Here is a 17,387-nt window from a genome sequence, read left to right as displayed (position 1 = left end):
TGGCTTGGACAAGTTCATTCAGAGGTACCTAAAGCCAATGCTGAGCCCTCTCAGTTTTAAAAATGTATCCACAAAAGATTTCCAAATCCAAGAGCTATCAGGACCTACTCTGATTCTTAGTCATATTTTCCAAAGAAGCCTCAAAAAATTAAGTGCTCATTCTCTAAGGCAGGGCACATAAATTCCTAAGCCCATCCACAGTATCTCAGCCTTTACTTTCTGGGATACTTATAAAGAATAAAAGGATAAAATTAACCAGAACATGCAGAAAATCTGCCAGTAGGTAGAAGAGATACATACCTTCCCCTGACCTAAGCAGCTGCTGGCACACACACATACACACACATTAGTGAAGTCACCAGTAGCTCTACAGGGAGACTGTACCCAGAAAGGAAAGACTAATAGGGTATCACAGTTCAGTAAAGACTGCTCCTCCTCCCAAGTAGTACAGCAAGACCCACAGTCACAGCAAGGACAAGTACATTCAAGTGTATAAAATGAGGGAATTTCTCAGTATTGCCCTCCCCTTGTATTCTGCCTAAGCTGGATGCCCTTGTAAAGGTAACCTGGTTTTATGCCATGGTTCAGATTTAGTTTCCAGAATTCCTAAAATGAAGTCAATCATTTTCAAGGCAAGACTACATTCTGCTCAAAAGTCAGTATTTCTAGTATTAAGAGCATACTAGCTCCAAAATAAAAGCAATGTAACACAGCAACAAAACAGTTAAATACAAACATCTAGCTATGCACTAAGCAGGCATCACGTTACACAGAAATGGCAGAGGTTGGAAAAACAAGTACATTAAGTAATCTCAATGCCCACTGACTGATGAGCTAAACATCCAAAATCAAATGGATTCCGTAAGTGAAAAGAATGAGCAACTTATTAACGTGAGCAGAAGATGATAAAAGGGTAATGTATCAGTCTGTAATAGCACCTTTTACTCTAGGGTACCAGGGAAATGAAACATCAGTGCTTCCCCTCCTCCCAGCCCCGTCTACTGCAACTTCTAGCTGTACCAACTACCAGCTCCACTGGTACATGTCATACTTAGTTTTTCTGTCCAATTTCTTGCAGCCACACACAGGTTTGACATATTTTTCACCTCAGCAAAGACCAGTTCCCTCCCATTCCGCCACTGGTACAGACTAGAAATCCTTTTTTACAGCCAAGCTGACAGCACTAGCTGGCACAAACAGAGGAGGTAAAATCAAAACAGGAATTGAAGAGAAAAATGAAATAACCTGGAGGACAGGAAAAAGGAAAGCAACTGTTAAAAACAGGGGATGACTTCAACAAGAGGACAATGATCACAGAAGCCATGTTCTTTGTGCTTCAGAAGAACATTTAGACACAAATGAGATCAATGCCTTGCTGAAATACTAATGCTGTGTTTATAAAGCCTACATCTTAATGTCTTGCTGAATTTCAGTTCCCTTTCAGAACTTTGTTAAGTTTCTTGTTAGAAACTAAGCCAGGAAGGCAGGCAGGACTACAGAAAGCAGCTCCTCTGTGTCACACAGATTTTACTGGAGTTGCAGAAAGAGTCTCAGGCCTTTCCTGAAGAAGGCAAAGCATTTGAACACCCACATTTAGAAATATTCCCTCCTTGTATTTTGCAAGGAAAACCTGTATTGGGCAAGGCCATTCTCAGTTGCCAAGAGCTCACCCAGGTGAGCAGCAACCACTCCCCAGGATTTTTTTCCAGGCCCTGATAAAAGCAGCAGGGGCACAAGGCCATGGCACTTATGCTCCCACAGCACAGGGAAGGAACAAGGCAGGGTATGGAAGCACCATGGGTGGGAACTCCCCTCCAGCTTCACAACAGCAGTTTTTCAACATGACTGAACAGACACATGTGGATATCCTGCACTCTACACTAGGACAGAAGAAAAAAGGCAACACTAAGGTGTTAGTATTTGCAGTTGACTAAATAGTCCAGTCTACTAAACAGACTGTAGTAAGTTTAAAAAAAACAGTGAGTTACTCCTAGACTTTCACAAAATTAAGTACATGTGCCAGAAATGGCAAGCTGAATTCAATTCCAGCAAGTGCAAGGGAAGTGAAGTCTCACAGAGTGTGCATGCTCACTGCTGGGTTCTAAACTCACACATTTAGTCGACACACCAGGTATTGCAGTGGCCTCCACAAAACCCCAGCACACATCAAAACTGCTCACATGAATGGTGGCACAGAGGGAACAACAAACAGCAAAGCTTCCACTGGATGTCTTGTCATTTTGCTATGACTATGGGTGTAAAGTAAGTTCCACAGTTAACCATCTAGTGCAATGATAGTATACTTACAAGAATAAAGAATAAGTTATCCAAATACATGTGCTAAGTGCTTCCTCTCTCAGGATTGCCATGGGAAAGTTAATCCTGAGCTCATCCTATTATGGGATTTTAATGTGCTACTTGTGACTGAAGTAGTAGTTCTTTTCCAATACAATAGTTTGATTTCCAAACAAGATTCTGAATAGAATCAAGCAGCACAGACTTTAATCCCATTTTGGAGTGAATAATACTGTTTTAACCTTGGAAGTCTCCAGCTCTCTGTTACAAAGACTACAGTGTTCACATCACATGCCATGAAGATCCTCCTCAGGGAAAGCGCATCAGGGTAAAAATACATTCCAAAGAGGAGGGTCACCCCACAGGACAGAAGAGCCTGGTCTCTGTCAGTAAGCAGACTGGTATACATGCTCTGCTACTGAAGTTATAGCATAGCAAAACAGTTCACCCTGTTCTAAGCAGTAACTAAGCTGATTACCTTTGGCAAACAAACTGCAGAACCAAAGGAAAAACAGACCCCAGAAGTGCCTTACCCTGACAGTGATGAAAATTTATAGCAGTTGCAAACATCTACAGCAGCCCTCAAAAAGCAAAAATACCACCACAGGAAGTTTCTCAGGGCAAGTCAGAGGTAAAAATGTCATTCTGGGCACCAAATTAGGTCAGCAGATGTGGCTGACAGACTAGAGAGTCTGAGGGTGGGAAGGGACAAGATGAAGGAGGTGTTGATATGATAAGATACCTTAAAGTCAGAGAGAGATGCCATCAGCTCATCCAGTTCTCGTGTAGCTGAAGAAGCAGATATACGGGTCTGCTGCTGACTGGCAGTGACCCGTTGGGGGCTGCTCACCTCCCCTTGGCTGACAGTGATTGCAGGGCTGACAAGGGTAAAAAAAAGAAAAAAAAAAAGGTGTTTAAGACTAGAAAAACAGTCCTAGACTGAAAGCCCCACTGCTGCCCCAAGCAAGTGCTGAGTTTCACCACCACTGCCCACACTGCCTGGCCCTGCCCCAGACCTAAGCAGACCCTGTCTCCCTGCCAAGTCTAACACCAGAGCACACACAGACACCCTGCATCCAGCAAGAAATGGATAATAACCAAACATCCATTATCAGACAGTGGCTATTTCTGATCAGCTTTAAAAATGAGTTTGAACACTGAACCTCTCATAACATGACTTATGTATTTTTTTTCTTCCAGGCACAGATAAAGGAGCACCAGCTTCTTCATATGCTTGCCTGGGATCTGACCCTCCAGACAAAGCCATCTGCCTTTCACTCTCCTCCAACATCTGCCCCTAAACCACAGTCACTATTCCCACCAGCACCTGTCCCACTCCACCCAAACCAGAAACCACCAGAAGACTGCTCACACTGGGCTTGGCACAGAGCTCTCCAGCTCATCCAGCAGGCTCTCCACGCTGGGGCGCACGTCCTCGATCCCACGGGCACCATTTCGCTTTGGCTTCTCTTTTGTGGGGGGTGCAGCCTTCCCTCCCACAGAGCTGCTGCTCTCTGGGACAACATAGTGAGGTCCAGTCATGCTGGGCAGTGATGGGCTTCTGCTGGCTTCATCTTAAGAAAGGAGAGCAGAAGTGAGTCATTCAGTCTCATAGGTCCAGACATATACACTGGTCACAGACAAGAGCAACAAATTGCCCAGAAACCTCATGGAACATCCATCTTTGAGGATATTCAGAACTTAACACCTCAAGGGCCAGAGAAAACTAACTTTGAAACTTTAGTTAGAGACAATTTTGAAGTTGGCCCTGCTTTGAGCAGTGTGCTACACCACAAGCCTCAAGAAATCCCATCTGTATCAAATGAATCTCTGATCAGAGGATGAAGGGATCTCCCCCAATAGGATACTGGAAGGAAAAAGCAGGCTACTATTTTGACAAACAAACTACCCACTCATACCAAATGTCTTGCTATTCCTTACCTGCTGGGAAGCCACTGGCTGGATTATGTTGAACAGCATTCAGTTCCAGAAGAAGTCTGTCCAGTTCTGAGAGATTGCTGCCCAGAGAGGAGGTGGTCATTGTGGGAGATGGTTCTGCAGACTTCTGCTTGTTTGGGAAACTAAAGATAAAGGAGAAGTGTGACACTTCCAATTCAAGATTAAGGGAAAGGATGGAAGGAAACTTAAGTTTACACATGTACTCTGTTCTTTTCAAGGTGATGCATTTAGCTCTGGGGGAAGAAGTGTGCTTTGTGAAATGACTACAATGCAGGTGCTGTTTAGCCACATCTTCCATTGTCAGTTACAGAAACAGCACTGACAGACAGGCCCTCAGGTTTTTAGGACCCTGTGCTGCACAGCCCTGCAGCAAAGAGTTAACTGTCTGCAGATCCAAGACTCACAGAACAGCAGCAGAACCATTAGCTGGCATACAGGAAAATGACTTATTTCTGCTGACATCACATTAAGGAACAAAAACCTCCCCCATTTAGGAGAGAGAATGCAGGCTGAAAAAAAGGCAAAGTACAAACCTCAAGCTATCAACAAAAAGTCAAAAGCAGCAGGTTATGGAATAACCTCTTGTAGCACTTGAAGGTTTCTTTTCAAGTCCTCAAACCTTTAATTTGGGAAGCTCTCATCAACTTATAATAAAGCAATTTAAAACTATTTTCTACTGTGTTAAACACACAAGCAATTAAAGAAGTTTATCTGTGCACAAGTGTGTATAAAACACAAGCTGTAATTATTCCTTATTCAACAGGGGTCATCCCGTTTACCACACACAACTGCAGACTTTTTCAAAGCAAAACCTAGCACCAGTGCAGTGTTTTTTACAGCAATGACATTAATGAGGATCCAGTGTCCCAGAAGTTATTTTATCAAAAAGATACCTTCCAAATCCAAAATAGGAACTTGTCTTCAGCACACTGCCATACTACGTTCAGAAAGTTAATATTTAACAGGCCTTAGGACTCTGACAATCACACAGCTCTGTAAGAGCAATTCTTACCATTCTATTCAGACTGAAATGAGACAATCCACACGTGCAATCTGAAGAGGGTATACTTCATGCCAAGCCCAGCACGCAATCTACAATTCACACCAGAATCAAGCCATTCCAGACCCTTGCACAGGAGGACTTATGGCTGTAATTACCACCAGTTTGTACTAATTGCATGCAGCCATCTGAAAAAATTGCAATTACAGCCTCCACTAGACCATCCCTGGATATGTCTGCCTCTACTCAGAACTAGTTCTGATTGAAAGCAACTTCCTGCTCAGCAGAAAGAGACAGACATGGTTAGAGTCTCACTTTTCACAATGTAAGATACCCAGGCCAGAGTGCAGGACCATCAGAGATGAAGTTCTGACTGCCTGTTCCCTGACTCATCCCCATGCCAGCAGAACAGTCTGTCCTACCATACAAGCTGCTCCTCCAACCTCTCATTGTTAAGAGCAGCTGCCTTTGCAAGTATATTCTAGTTATCTATCTACTGAGATGGAAGTTTTAAGTTCTAATTTGCTTGAAAATTCAAGCCAATTCACATCTTGCTAGGCCACAGGTAACTGAGTTCCTCAGGATAACCAAAGCCACCATCTCCTCAAGAACTTTAGGGCTCCTTAACAGGGAGATGGATTTGTCACTTGTCTCTGGATTGTGTCCTTCACAACACAAACCAGATCCTGCTCTGTCTGATGGGTCCTTCACTTCTTCTGCAGCTGAGCAAACCAAAGGGCCAGGTCAACGTTTGGAGTGAGTATGAAAGTTTCAGTGGCCTCTTTCAAAAGAGGTAATAAAAACCAACACAGGGCAACATAACATACACAGGAAATGGTTTGTTTCAACCTATAGAAGGCTGTTTGAGCCACAGAAGGCTCAAGCTGCGAGTCAGGCTTATCTCTTTTAACAGGGACAAGATACCTGTAAACGTGTTCCTCTTCACTGGCACGGGGAGGAGAGCTGAGTCCGTCCCTAGGAACAGAGGCACTGGAGCTTTTGGCACTCGAGCTGTATATGGGAGACTGGGACTGAGGCTGTGAAAATGAGATTTGTGTTGGAAACAGAGAATACAATTTGAATATGTACACTACTGCATTGCAGCCCCACGTGGACAAAACAGAGCAAAGCCCAGCAAAAATCTGCCATATAGCCCATCAGCCTCCATCAGATAAGCTACACCAGGAACAACTGTTCTCCACTTGCTTCAGATTTGCCTGTGAGTTGTACATCTGTGCTGGAAACCCCCAGTGAGCTTTCCACAAGACAGATGACTAACACTAATCTCATCACATTACCATTTTGCTGGAACAAGGACAGTGGGTTTCAAAAACTTCTTTGCCATTTGCTCCAACTAGTTAGTTCTGTTAAAAATCCACACCTCCCCCACTTCCCCACTCTGCCCATAGCCAAACTCATCCTCACTTCTTACTGTTCTTTTCCTTCATCTGCTCCCTTGAGAGACACTGCAGCAACAAAATGAGCATCTACCCTCCCCATCCACACCCATTCCCTTACTTGCTGGTGGATGTATCTGGACACGCTGGGTTGCCACTGGTCTACAGGGTCAACCACAGTGCCATTCAGGGCCTCGTTGGAAGGTGGTGGCGGCACTGGAGGTGGCACAGCAATCTCCTGGTAGGTGTGGTTTCCAGTTGGATAGGAGTAAGGTGTTTCCTCTGTTAAAAACACTGGTCGCTTGGAGATATGTGAAGTGGTGGATTCCAGGTCTGCCAGTAAGGCGTCTGCAGGAAAGAAAAACAAAAAACCAAACAGAATGGTTAAATCCTGGACTACAGCGTTTTCTCTTTTGTCTCATATCCACATCAGAAGGCTTTGTGTCTACAGTGATCTACTAGATGCTCTGAAAAATATTGCTGCAGCGTGGGACTGAACGGGTTAATCAACCTTCTAGTACAAGGAAAACTCCAAGAGATAACAAAGCAGTCAGAAAAACTGTGTTGGTCTCACATTGTTGTCTTAACTGGAAAACCACCCAACAACAGGGACACATAGTCTCACTGCAGCCCACAGAAGAGCAATCTAGGAGAAACCTGCCCAGAGATCAATTCACAACAGGATGACATAGACTGATTACAGGCCCCACATCATCACAGAGTCATTTACTGTGGCCGCAGGCACTGCTTTCTGCAGGAAACAAGATCTCAGGAGAGGTTTTCTCCGAAGTCTAATGTAGTGGAAGATGCACAAAACTTTGAAATTAGCACATCAGGCACGGCAGGGGTATGTACCCCAGTTTTCCTAACAAAAATCCCTCTCAGTACATCACACAAACAGTTAACTAGTTTCCAGAGGCTGCCAGGTAAACGCCATTTCTTCTCCTGGAAACAATTCTCAACTTGCTGGGTGGAGACTGCTCACAAATTCCTGAAGAGAAGAAAAACTTCCACCGGCTAGAAAGACCGTCACTCATGCCAGGGAGAGGAACCCACGTCACACAGTAAGCACCTCTCAGAAATCTCAAAGCAGGAAAAATGCTCTGTCTCAAAGCTGGGGCACAAAAAGGCAATTCCCCTTTCTGGATTCCTCCCTGCAATCTATCCTCTGCCCCTTCCCTATCTCACCCTCTTCTTCCGTGACTCACGGACAAATCCTGACTTGTTGGACTTTCTGTCCTGTGAATCCACCCTGCAGAGCCCACTGCAGTCCCTGGTGGGGGACACTTTAGTGAGCAACCACACAGGTCTGCACTGTACTCACTTCCTAAAGAAAGCCTCACTGGCTGGGTGCCCAGCTTTCCAAGGGGGCAGCAAGCTCCAGCACACACCTCTTTCAGGCTATTAGAGAGGAGCTGGTTCACTAGGGACACCAGTGCTCTCCATTAGAAAACCATCAGGATATACCTGGCAGGTCTCTTCATGGATGTGGAATTCAGCCAGACACCAGTAACAGAGCTTCATCAGAATTAAAGAGGAGGCTTTCAGAAAGCCCCTGGACCTCCCACCCCTCCACACAGACCCAATATCTAGGCAGAACTTGTCTTTCTCCTCAGCACACAGCAGGTTACCTGATGGTCAGGTAGCTGATAGTCAGGTTTGAGATGTGAAGGCTCAGCCTGAGTATGGCCATCCTGCAGCATCTTCCACCAGGGTCCCAAGGAGCTGAAGGTAGGACCAGAATAGCAACCCAACAACTGCTCACCCTAATGGCTGCCTACCATCAGCTGGCAGAGGGCAGGCACCTGCCAGCTCAGAGCCACTTCATGAGCACAGCAGACCACACCAGCCAATGCACTTAGCAACCCTTCAAGAAAATACATTAAAGGGTCAAATGGAGGACAGTATTATTACATTACAAGATGAGGAAGGTGCTGCTTTTATATTCACTCTCTTCCACAAACTAAGGCATCACAGAAATAAAATTTAAAAAAAAGCAGTCCTGCCCTGAGAGAACAGAATACATCCATTAGCAAATTAAATACTGTGTTAAATAAACTCTGTACACCTTTCACTTAGACAAAAAAGATGCTCCGAATCATTTAAGCCACACGCATCTTCCTGCAGGGGTCAAAATACCCCAGATGCAGTTTCTCCAAAGGGATACAAGCTTCCTGCAGCTGAGGAAAAAAATAAGTTAATCTTTTTAAGCAAAAGAACAGCTGGTGGATTCCAGAGTAAAGGCACGTACCTCAAGAGAACTGCTGAAGAGCTGCAATTCCTCCAACCAGGCAGGTCCTATGACTGGAGGTTTCGTGCACACAACCCCCGAGAGAAGTGCTACACCAGAAGGTGTGGTTTTTTTGCTTCTCCCCACCAATGACAAAAGCAAATCAAACTCCACCAGGAAGTGAAAATCCCATGAGGGTGTTGGGCTCCTCCAGCCCTGCAGAGGGGACCCAAGCCATTTTTCCACCCTTCACTCCCAGCCTTCACTTCAGGACAGGCAGATGTAACCATCTCACCACAATATTCTCCTTCTCAGCTCAGCACTCTGCTGAACGAATCATCGGACAAAGTCACTGCTTTTTAGGAACAGCACAGACGTGAGCTCGGGTTGCTTTACTGGTTTGCTCTTAAAAGTCTGCAGAAGAGGGGTCTGGAAACGGCAGGAGCACTCTGCCCCCAGGTTGTGAAGGAGTTAAGGAGAAGACATTACAGTTTAATGATTAACTTCCCCCATACCCTCCCCCTTCCTGACTTGAGCAAACAAGGCAGAGCTGAGGAACAGGAAGCGGAGGGAGGAGAAAAGGCTGGAGGGGAATCACTCGGTTACTCAAACTGCGCTTCAACTTTACAACCCATACCGAGGCAGCTGCAAGAAGGCACCACCCCACCCAGGAGAGGGAAAGGAGCAGGACAGGAGCTCACACACCCGTTTAGGGGGGGCAGAGGACCTCTCCTGATGCTTGCGTGCCTCCATGTTATGCAAACCCGCGGTCCAGCCTTCCTCAGGCTCCAGCTGCTCTCTCCAAGCTCACTGCCACAGCACTCTTTCCCCCATCACACAAACTTCTCCAATCCCATCAGCAACCAGTTCCATGAAGTTCTGCTGGACTGGGCAGCTGTACCCATTCAAAGGGTCCAACAATGGATCCCATGCAGCACCTCAGCCCAAGATGTCCCAGAGCTCTGTGCATTCACTTAGGATTTGTGCACTTTTTTAGTACTACCAGAAGACAACCCGAGATAAGAGATGAAGGAAAAGATGGGAGATTTATTAATGGAAATAAAGGTAGATCGCTCTCCATCCTTCCTTCAGAGAAGGGATCAGACAGCTATAACCTGATAACTGGTAACAAAGATGCTGTGCCTTGCACAGCAAAGCACTTCACCCTACAGGGTGGAGCTCACTACCCTCACTACTCCTTAAACAGAAGTATTAACTACTTAAATGGAAATATTAAAGGTTTAATCGATTTATTGGGTAATGAAATCTTTATTCCCAAGGCAAGTCCTGAGGGACAGTGCTGCAGGAGGTGCAATCATCCAGCCAGTTCCCCCCAACGCGTAGGAAGCAGCTGACTGGATCATCCTTAGGTGCGGTCGCAGCCAAGTTCACACAGCCAGCAGCCATCAGAGGGCACCACCGCATCCCTACATGGACAGAAAGATGAAACCCGACAGCAATGGCTAACTTGGCACTAACTTCACCTCACTTGTTTGTCTCCGCAGTCAGGAACCTGTCCCAATTTTAGGCACACCGAACTTTCTGTGGGAAACCACGTGCGCTGCACCGCCCCACAGAGACCTCTTCACACCTATCACCCACACTGACCTCAGCACAGTTTTACTGCTGCCCCCAATGCTCTCTAAAATTCTACAGGCACAGTTCTAAGAGACAGAGCCTCCCAAGGTTAAAAGAGCTGAGATTCATTTACCTCTAGAGGATAGATTTAAGCATTCTATAGCAACAAATGAAATCGGACTGGGTTGTACTAGACCTTCAAGCCACTGCTGCTCCACAAGATCACCCTTCCTTCCAATCTCACTCCTACAAGAAGCTACTAACACAACCCACAGACAAACTGTCAACTCACAGATGTGTGGATGGAGTGGAATCACAGTTCACTTTCCAAAGGCTCAGCCTACCACCAGGTATGGGCTCTGTGGACAGACAGTGGTACTTTTCACTTTGTTAACAGCATGCTGCTCAGTGGGGTGTGGAAGTGTGAGAGATACCTGCTAAAAAAACACCAACCCAGACACTCCTTTAGTCATCACTATGTTGATGCAATCCCACAGATGACAAGAGCCCTGTCCTCTGCAGCACAGTGTATCTCAAGGTGTGCATGCCTACTCCACGGGCTCAGGTAACTTGGCCAAAGGGCCATTCAAACTACATCCTTCCCTATCTGGGAGGACATTTGTGTTCACATTCAAGTGGTTTTCCTACATAGATTTTCCTGTGGAAGAGGGAGAGTAAAGAATGAGGTCATGTTTGATGCCTTTACTGCCATGAAGCACTCCAAGACATCTGGAGGTCCAGCTGCATCAGTTTGCCCATCTCTTTTCTTCTCTTTTGCCAAAAATAATTACTTACATAATAATTACTACAAGGTCCACGTGATTCTGGTTTTCAAATCCCACACACAGGTCTGCATATACATGAGGTACACACGAGCAGTCCTTAATACCAACTACATTGCTTTGAGGCAGGTCCCAGAAGCTGCCAAACCTCTGCTAGTCATTTAGAAAGCTTGGGACAACTGAAGTTGATGCTCAGTGCACTGAAGTACTCAGAAAAATCCCTTTTACCAGTTCAAGCTGCACTGAAAAGATTGATCATCTCCCAAGTTACAGACTGCACATTCCTGTGCTATCTCCCCAGCCCACACCTCTGTCAGGCCGAGGAGCAGCTCAGGCATTCCAGGGGCTCTCACGCAGGCTCCGTCCCCATCCCGGCGTGTCAGCACTCGCTGCCCTGCAAATGCAGTATCCTCCAGCAGAAACGGCCCTGTCTGCAGCTGCAGGGGCACATTCTTCAGCTTCCCACATCCCAGGTTGGTCTGATAAAGAACAGCAACACCAGACTAGGGTTGACAACATGGTTGGTTCCGAGGTGGAGAATAGGAATGGATAGCATGGGAGTCCGTTTGTACCCATGGACACATCAAGCCCTTATTGCATAAACCTGCAATGCTCAGTGCCCCTGAATAGAACTATTAAATATATATATATATATATATATCTTCATGTGCCTCCTGTTCATCTCAGAAATGTTCCTTGATTAAGGTGCCATGGTGAAACAGAACACATCATGAACTCATTCACATTTGCCAATTGGTATCAAGCAGTTTTTTAATATAATTTTTCTTCAAACAGTAAACAGTTTTCCACTCTTCACAAGCAGTCTGGGGTATTTTAAATTATTTTTCTCTTAAAGTGAGGTAATTTAGAGAACTACAAAATGCTTTCCTCTGAGGAGGAGACCCCTTCTACTACTGAGTGTCAACTTTAGCCGGAGTTAGGGTTAGAGACACACAGCATATTCAGCTCAAAGATGACAGGGTAAGTGCTAGATGACCATAAACTACCTCAGATTTTCATCTCTCAACAGCTGAGGGTGAGCTATTAAGCCACACTGACACAGCAAATCAGAACATTAGCAATATAATCAGTATAACAAGAGGATGGTGGTTAAAATTTCTACATCTCATCTACTGCTGGGGAGAAAATGGAAGCATAACTGAAGCAAGATACTTCAAATGCCTCGGATATCAGCCTCTCATTTTCAACAGCTGAAAGCCACATCTGCAACATCCATCAAACCACACATTGCCTGTAGCTCTGTTTTTTGCATGGGACATCTGGAAAGTGAGTGACACTGGAGACAGGATTCTTCATCCAGCCACCACACAGAGCAAATGCCTCCAGTGCTCAGTCAGCCCATGTCCCCCAGCATCTCTACTGCCACATGTCCCTGACAGCCCAGAGACAGCACACTGGGTAAGCAGGATGAGATGCCTGAGCACTAACTACACCATTTCCTCTAAGGCAGCTACAGAGCACAGGTGTCTGCACCTCCTCTGTTCTTCCTCCCACCCCTTTTCACCCAATAACTAGAACTGCTACAGGTTTTCTTGGCTCAGACAGCAGAAGATTCTCAGAGAACTGGCAAATCGAAATAAAAGCAAGATCCATAAGGACAAGTGTAAATGAAGACATGGCCTTTACATTGCAGACCCCTCATTTGCAGAATGACACACCACTCTCTATCCCTTTTTTCTGAAAAGCTGTAAGATGGGGAGTTCAAATCCTTGGGTTTTGTTGTCTCCTAAAAGAATGAGGGAAATTGCATCTCCAGAACTAAACCCTGAGCTCACAAACTCATCTGAGCAGCCTCTTTGCAAAATCCCTGAATTCAAGCTTTAAAATCTTACTAGGTTCAAATAAGTCTTCTCTCCCTCACCTCCAGGAGTAAATGCAACTCCAGCTGACGTGTAAGGAGACAGCTCGGGGCGGTAACCCAATCCTTGGCAAGACAGTTTTACATTGTGAGTAATTGCAGAGGAATGAGGAGCTTGGGTATATTTATCTTATTAAATAGCCTTTCAAAAGAAGCATTTTCAATGCTCTAGAAGAGATACATCAAAAAGATGTATGGAGCCTTGCTATAAGGCATCTTGCTGCTCTCCCGTTCGAGTCTGAAAGGGATGGGAAACCCCAAAGAGCAACACTGGAGACATGCATTTCCTTTTCAACAACAGCTTTGCTTTGAAAAGTCACAGCAAAATGGAAAAGCACTATCAAAAATAGGAAAACCATGAACAGGTGAATGCAGCCGTGGACTTCCACATGAAAGAAATGCAATAACAGGCAGTATATTAAGGCAGTATATTCCAATAAATGTTTTTTAATGCAAAAAGATCAGAGACTACAAAAGCAATTAAATCTGACTACATTCAAAATGAGACTTTAATAATTCAGTTTTCAATTAGATGCTCCTAAAACCCTGAAGTTCTCTGGTTCACATTTATATAAAGTATGTAGAATAACTTGGATTAGTTTGTGAAGCATTTTGAGAAGAAGATATTTAAAGGTTTTCCAAAATCTTACCACTATGTTGAGAAGGTAGTTAGAATACAGGACATGTAACAGCTCTCAGGTCTCTTGGGAAAGAGGGACAGATTGGTATTTAAGATACAGAAATATTCGAGACGCAAAAGGTAAGTCATTTGTCAGACCTAAAAACTGCTGGTGTACCAGTATAGAGTAGGCACTGGTATTTTTACTTCACATTGTCTAGACCTGTGCAGAGGAAGTTCAGATGACACTGTCAAAAAATCATTTAGCTATTTCTATAATGTATTTCCATGACTAATGTTTATTCTAACCTTGTGCTTCCTCATTATCAAGGTATTGGGGCAAGTCATGCCTTGTGTCACTGCTTTATAAAAAGAATGCCCAAACTAGTAACTATATGTGGTATGCTGAACTCTGGTAGAAGACAGTCTCTGAAGCCAATACTGCCCCTTAGAGTATGTGAGACTATGCATTTGTGGCACAGATTCACAGGCTGTGTGGGTGGCTTCAGAGAAGCTGAACAGCAAAGGTAAACGTGTAGTAGTTGTTACACCTAGCTAGGCCAGGCTGTAGAGACAAACTAAACAAGAAAACATGCCATGGCAGACAGAACTGCTTTCAAAAAAATCACATGATGGCAGCCACTGTGAATCCCATCTATGCCATAACTCAAACAGGGAGAGCCAAACCAGTGAGCTTTCCCCAGCAGAGCAGCCCCTGCACCCAGCTCTGGACCCTATCAAAAAATGTCTATAAACAAAGACAAGGCCAGGCAATGCCAGATGTGGTCTAGGATCAGCTACAGCAACAATTGTGGCTTCCTGTCACAACCACCAAGACCCAAGCTGGAGACTTTATTCCAGAGATTGTGGCCAACTAGCTGGTCACAACTAACATGCATCACTAGCCAAACACAGGGCTGTAAGAGATTGTGCAAATACAGCCTGTTTAAAGCAATTTCCGTAACTGCTTATCAGTAATTACCCACTGCACATTTGGGTATGAGATGCAAACCCTTCAAGTGCTCTGGCTGTAGTTTCAGAAGAGCTGACACCACCATACACTGTCAGTGTAAGGGAAAGGCCCAGCAACCTCCCCCAGCACCCAAACCCATGCTGTTCCTGGAATTCACTCTGCTGATCGCCAGACATTTTCTCAACTAATTCAACTCCCTAATCCAGTAAAATTTTGATGGGTTGTTGCTTTGGTTTGTTGTTTTTGGTTTTTTGTATTTTTTTTAAGATGAACTCATTACATTTCTTGGAAGCATAGCTCCAGCCACTCTAGTCAGCTTTTAGGAAGTGTTTTCAAAGTGAACAATGCCAGAATGTGGCCCTTGTCTACAGTCAGTGAATAAAAGCTCCCATTTTGGTAGGAAGACAGATAACATACCTCCAAAACTCAGGTCAGGGCACAAACTCTAAAATCCAGCCCCATACAGCCATTAGTAGAAAGAAATCACCCATGCTTCTGATTCCTGTAATGAACCTGCATCTCAGATGCAGATGAGAAAACCTGCAGCCTGAAAAGGGAGCAATCAGCAGCCAGTACAACCTGAAGTGCTCTTAAATTCTGCAGATATTCCCCACCTGCTACCAGTCACATCCACACCAACATTTTATTTTGACTTCACAGCCCCAGAAGTATGTCAACCAGAAGGGCTGCACACATTATGTACCTACTGGTGCTACCTCATTTATGCCACCAATGCTAAAAGTTAGCTTTTGGCACAAACTAACTCCTGACCACATAACTCTGAGGATGAGCCAACTCTGTGTGCTACAAAATCCTGACAAAAGCCATCATGTGAGATCAGACCTTCCCTCAGATCCCTTATGAGAAGCAAGAGGGCTATTTGTACACAAGCTGGAAAACTGTAAAGGTCACTGGAAGATCCTTCCTGGACTGGCCACACCACTTCCTTCCAAATTAACACCAGCATTTCACTGAAACTCAGACCCGCCCTCTAACTTCAGCAGTGGTGTATTTGTCAGCATGCTGAGGGTGCTACCAGCATCACGAGGGGTCAGACAGTTCCCATGTAACCCAGCAGCAAAGCTTTCAAGGGCATAGAGAGGCACCGTGTAGGAAACAGGCTGATAGGTTTGTAGTCCCTGGGACTACAGTCCCTGGGAGTGAGCATCTCAGATCCACTTGTCATTTTGATGCAACAGGCTGGGAAATCCTTCAAATGCTGACTCCATTGGAGTTGGCAGGAAGGTAACCTGATCTTAACCAGACCCCCAGGGCACAGGATCATCAACACGGCATGCAACTGCCTCGAAGATCTGAGTCAGCACAGTTTATTGGATGAAACAACACAAATACACAGCCCTCTCTGGCCTACAGTCCAAGCTGTCTGAAGGAACCACGAAAGATTTTCCTGTAGGACCCAAATTTTCTCCACTTAGGTTTTGAAAACTAAATTAGACTTCCTGGCTGACAGAAATGAACCACCACCTACAAAAGGGATAAGCATCATCACTCTGCCTTCCTCCAGCTTCCTTAGAAAAGCTTTCATCCCCTTTCCAACACCTCAAAACCATTCATTAGATAGCTGAGATAACAAAGTCTCACAAGGAACCCTAACTGCTTACATGTTCAGAGAGAAATATTCCTAAATTTGCTGAGTATTCTCACACTGGAAGTGATCTATGATTTAAGTACCATGTTCTGTCAGAAGGGATGTACCTGATGCTCCAGAAAATAAAAAGTAAGGTTATCAGACCATGTTCCAAAGAAAATATGGTGTGAATATGGCTTTTTCGGTTTTCAGCCAACAAGCTACTAAACGAAGCGTAGTCTTTTCAAGTTCTTCAAATTAACCTAAGCTGTCCACTCCACTGCCATGGCTGTCACACTCAGAACTTGTAAGCAGAACCAGTAAGAAGTAACTTTTACTGGCACTGGAAATCTAAGGGCAACACAGAGCAAAGCAAGGCCATACAGATGCATTTGAAGTTGGCTGTTGTATTTTTCACATATTACCATTAAGAAGAGTACTCAAACATTTTAGCAGCATAATGGCATCTCTGGTTTCAGAGCCTGCTCCCTCCCAAATGTGTCCCCTCCCATTTATTTCTCATTTCCAGAAAGTGCTGGGGGGGTTGGGAGGAAAGGGTTATTTCCTGTTGCACACAGCATCCTCTTTTTTATAGCATGGCTTTCTCCAAACTCGAAATGCGTAGAGACATATTTACTTCCCTCTGTTTATTGTCCTGAGCAGCAAGCAGCTCATGCCAGGAAAAAAACACCCTATGCTAAGATCTGGTGCTTTAAACTGAATTAATGTTCCATCATACTAAAGAAATGTTTTCAATTTCACAGCTACCAAAGGCTTCTAAGAATGCCAGATCCTCAGCCACACAAGCCTCAAATGCCTCTGGGGCAATTCACAGATGACCCACAGTTTTGTAAAGCTTAAAGTGAAAATAACCCCTTGCACAGTTTCTTTGTATCTAGATTCACTGCACACAGAGTCTTGAACAGGAAACAACTATCAAAGATGGACTAAGCTCAGTCAAAATATTCTTCCACTGCTCTATGGACAATCTTCAGGAGTGTCAGGAAAAGTTTGTAAAAGGTGTGTAGGTCATGGCTCCATCCCACCCTAGGACACAGCACATGAAAAAGCAGTAGGCTGAGCTGAA

The 17,387-nt window shown here is 44.7% G+C and overlaps 1 protein-coding gene across 3 annotated transcripts in view; it reads right to left on the bottom strand.

Moving 5' to 3' along the window:
- PXN (paxillin) overlaps positions 1–17,387 on the bottom strand; it is a 43,545-nt gene that overhangs the window by 11,937 nt on the left and 14,221 nt on the right. For all 3 annotated transcript variants that reach the window (XM_030460314.1, XM_030460315.1, XM_030460316.1), the window contains exons 2-6: positions 6,773–6,999; positions 6,179–6,291; positions 4,237–4,376; positions 3,668–3,869; positions 3,038–3,173 (exon numbers count right to left, since the gene is read on the bottom strand). In XM_030460314.1, coding sequence (XP_030316174.1) covers positions 3,038–3,173; positions 3,668–3,869; positions 4,237–4,376; positions 6,179–6,291; positions 6,773–6,999 — 818 coding nt within the window. The remainder of the gene's footprint in view (positions 1–3,037; positions 3,174–3,667; positions 3,870–4,236; positions 4,377–6,178; positions 6,292–6,772; positions 7,000–17,387) is intronic.

This window comes from Calypte anna, chromosome 15 (genome assembly GCF_003957555.1).
Source record: "Calypte anna isolate BGI_N300 chromosome 15, bCalAnn1_v1.p, whole genome shotgun sequence".
Taxonomy (NCBI): Eukaryota; Metazoa; Chordata; class Aves; order Apodiformes; family Trochilidae; genus Calypte; species Calypte anna.
Note: the sequence above shows the minus strand (reverse complement) of the source record. Positions and strands in the feature narration are given on the sequence as shown.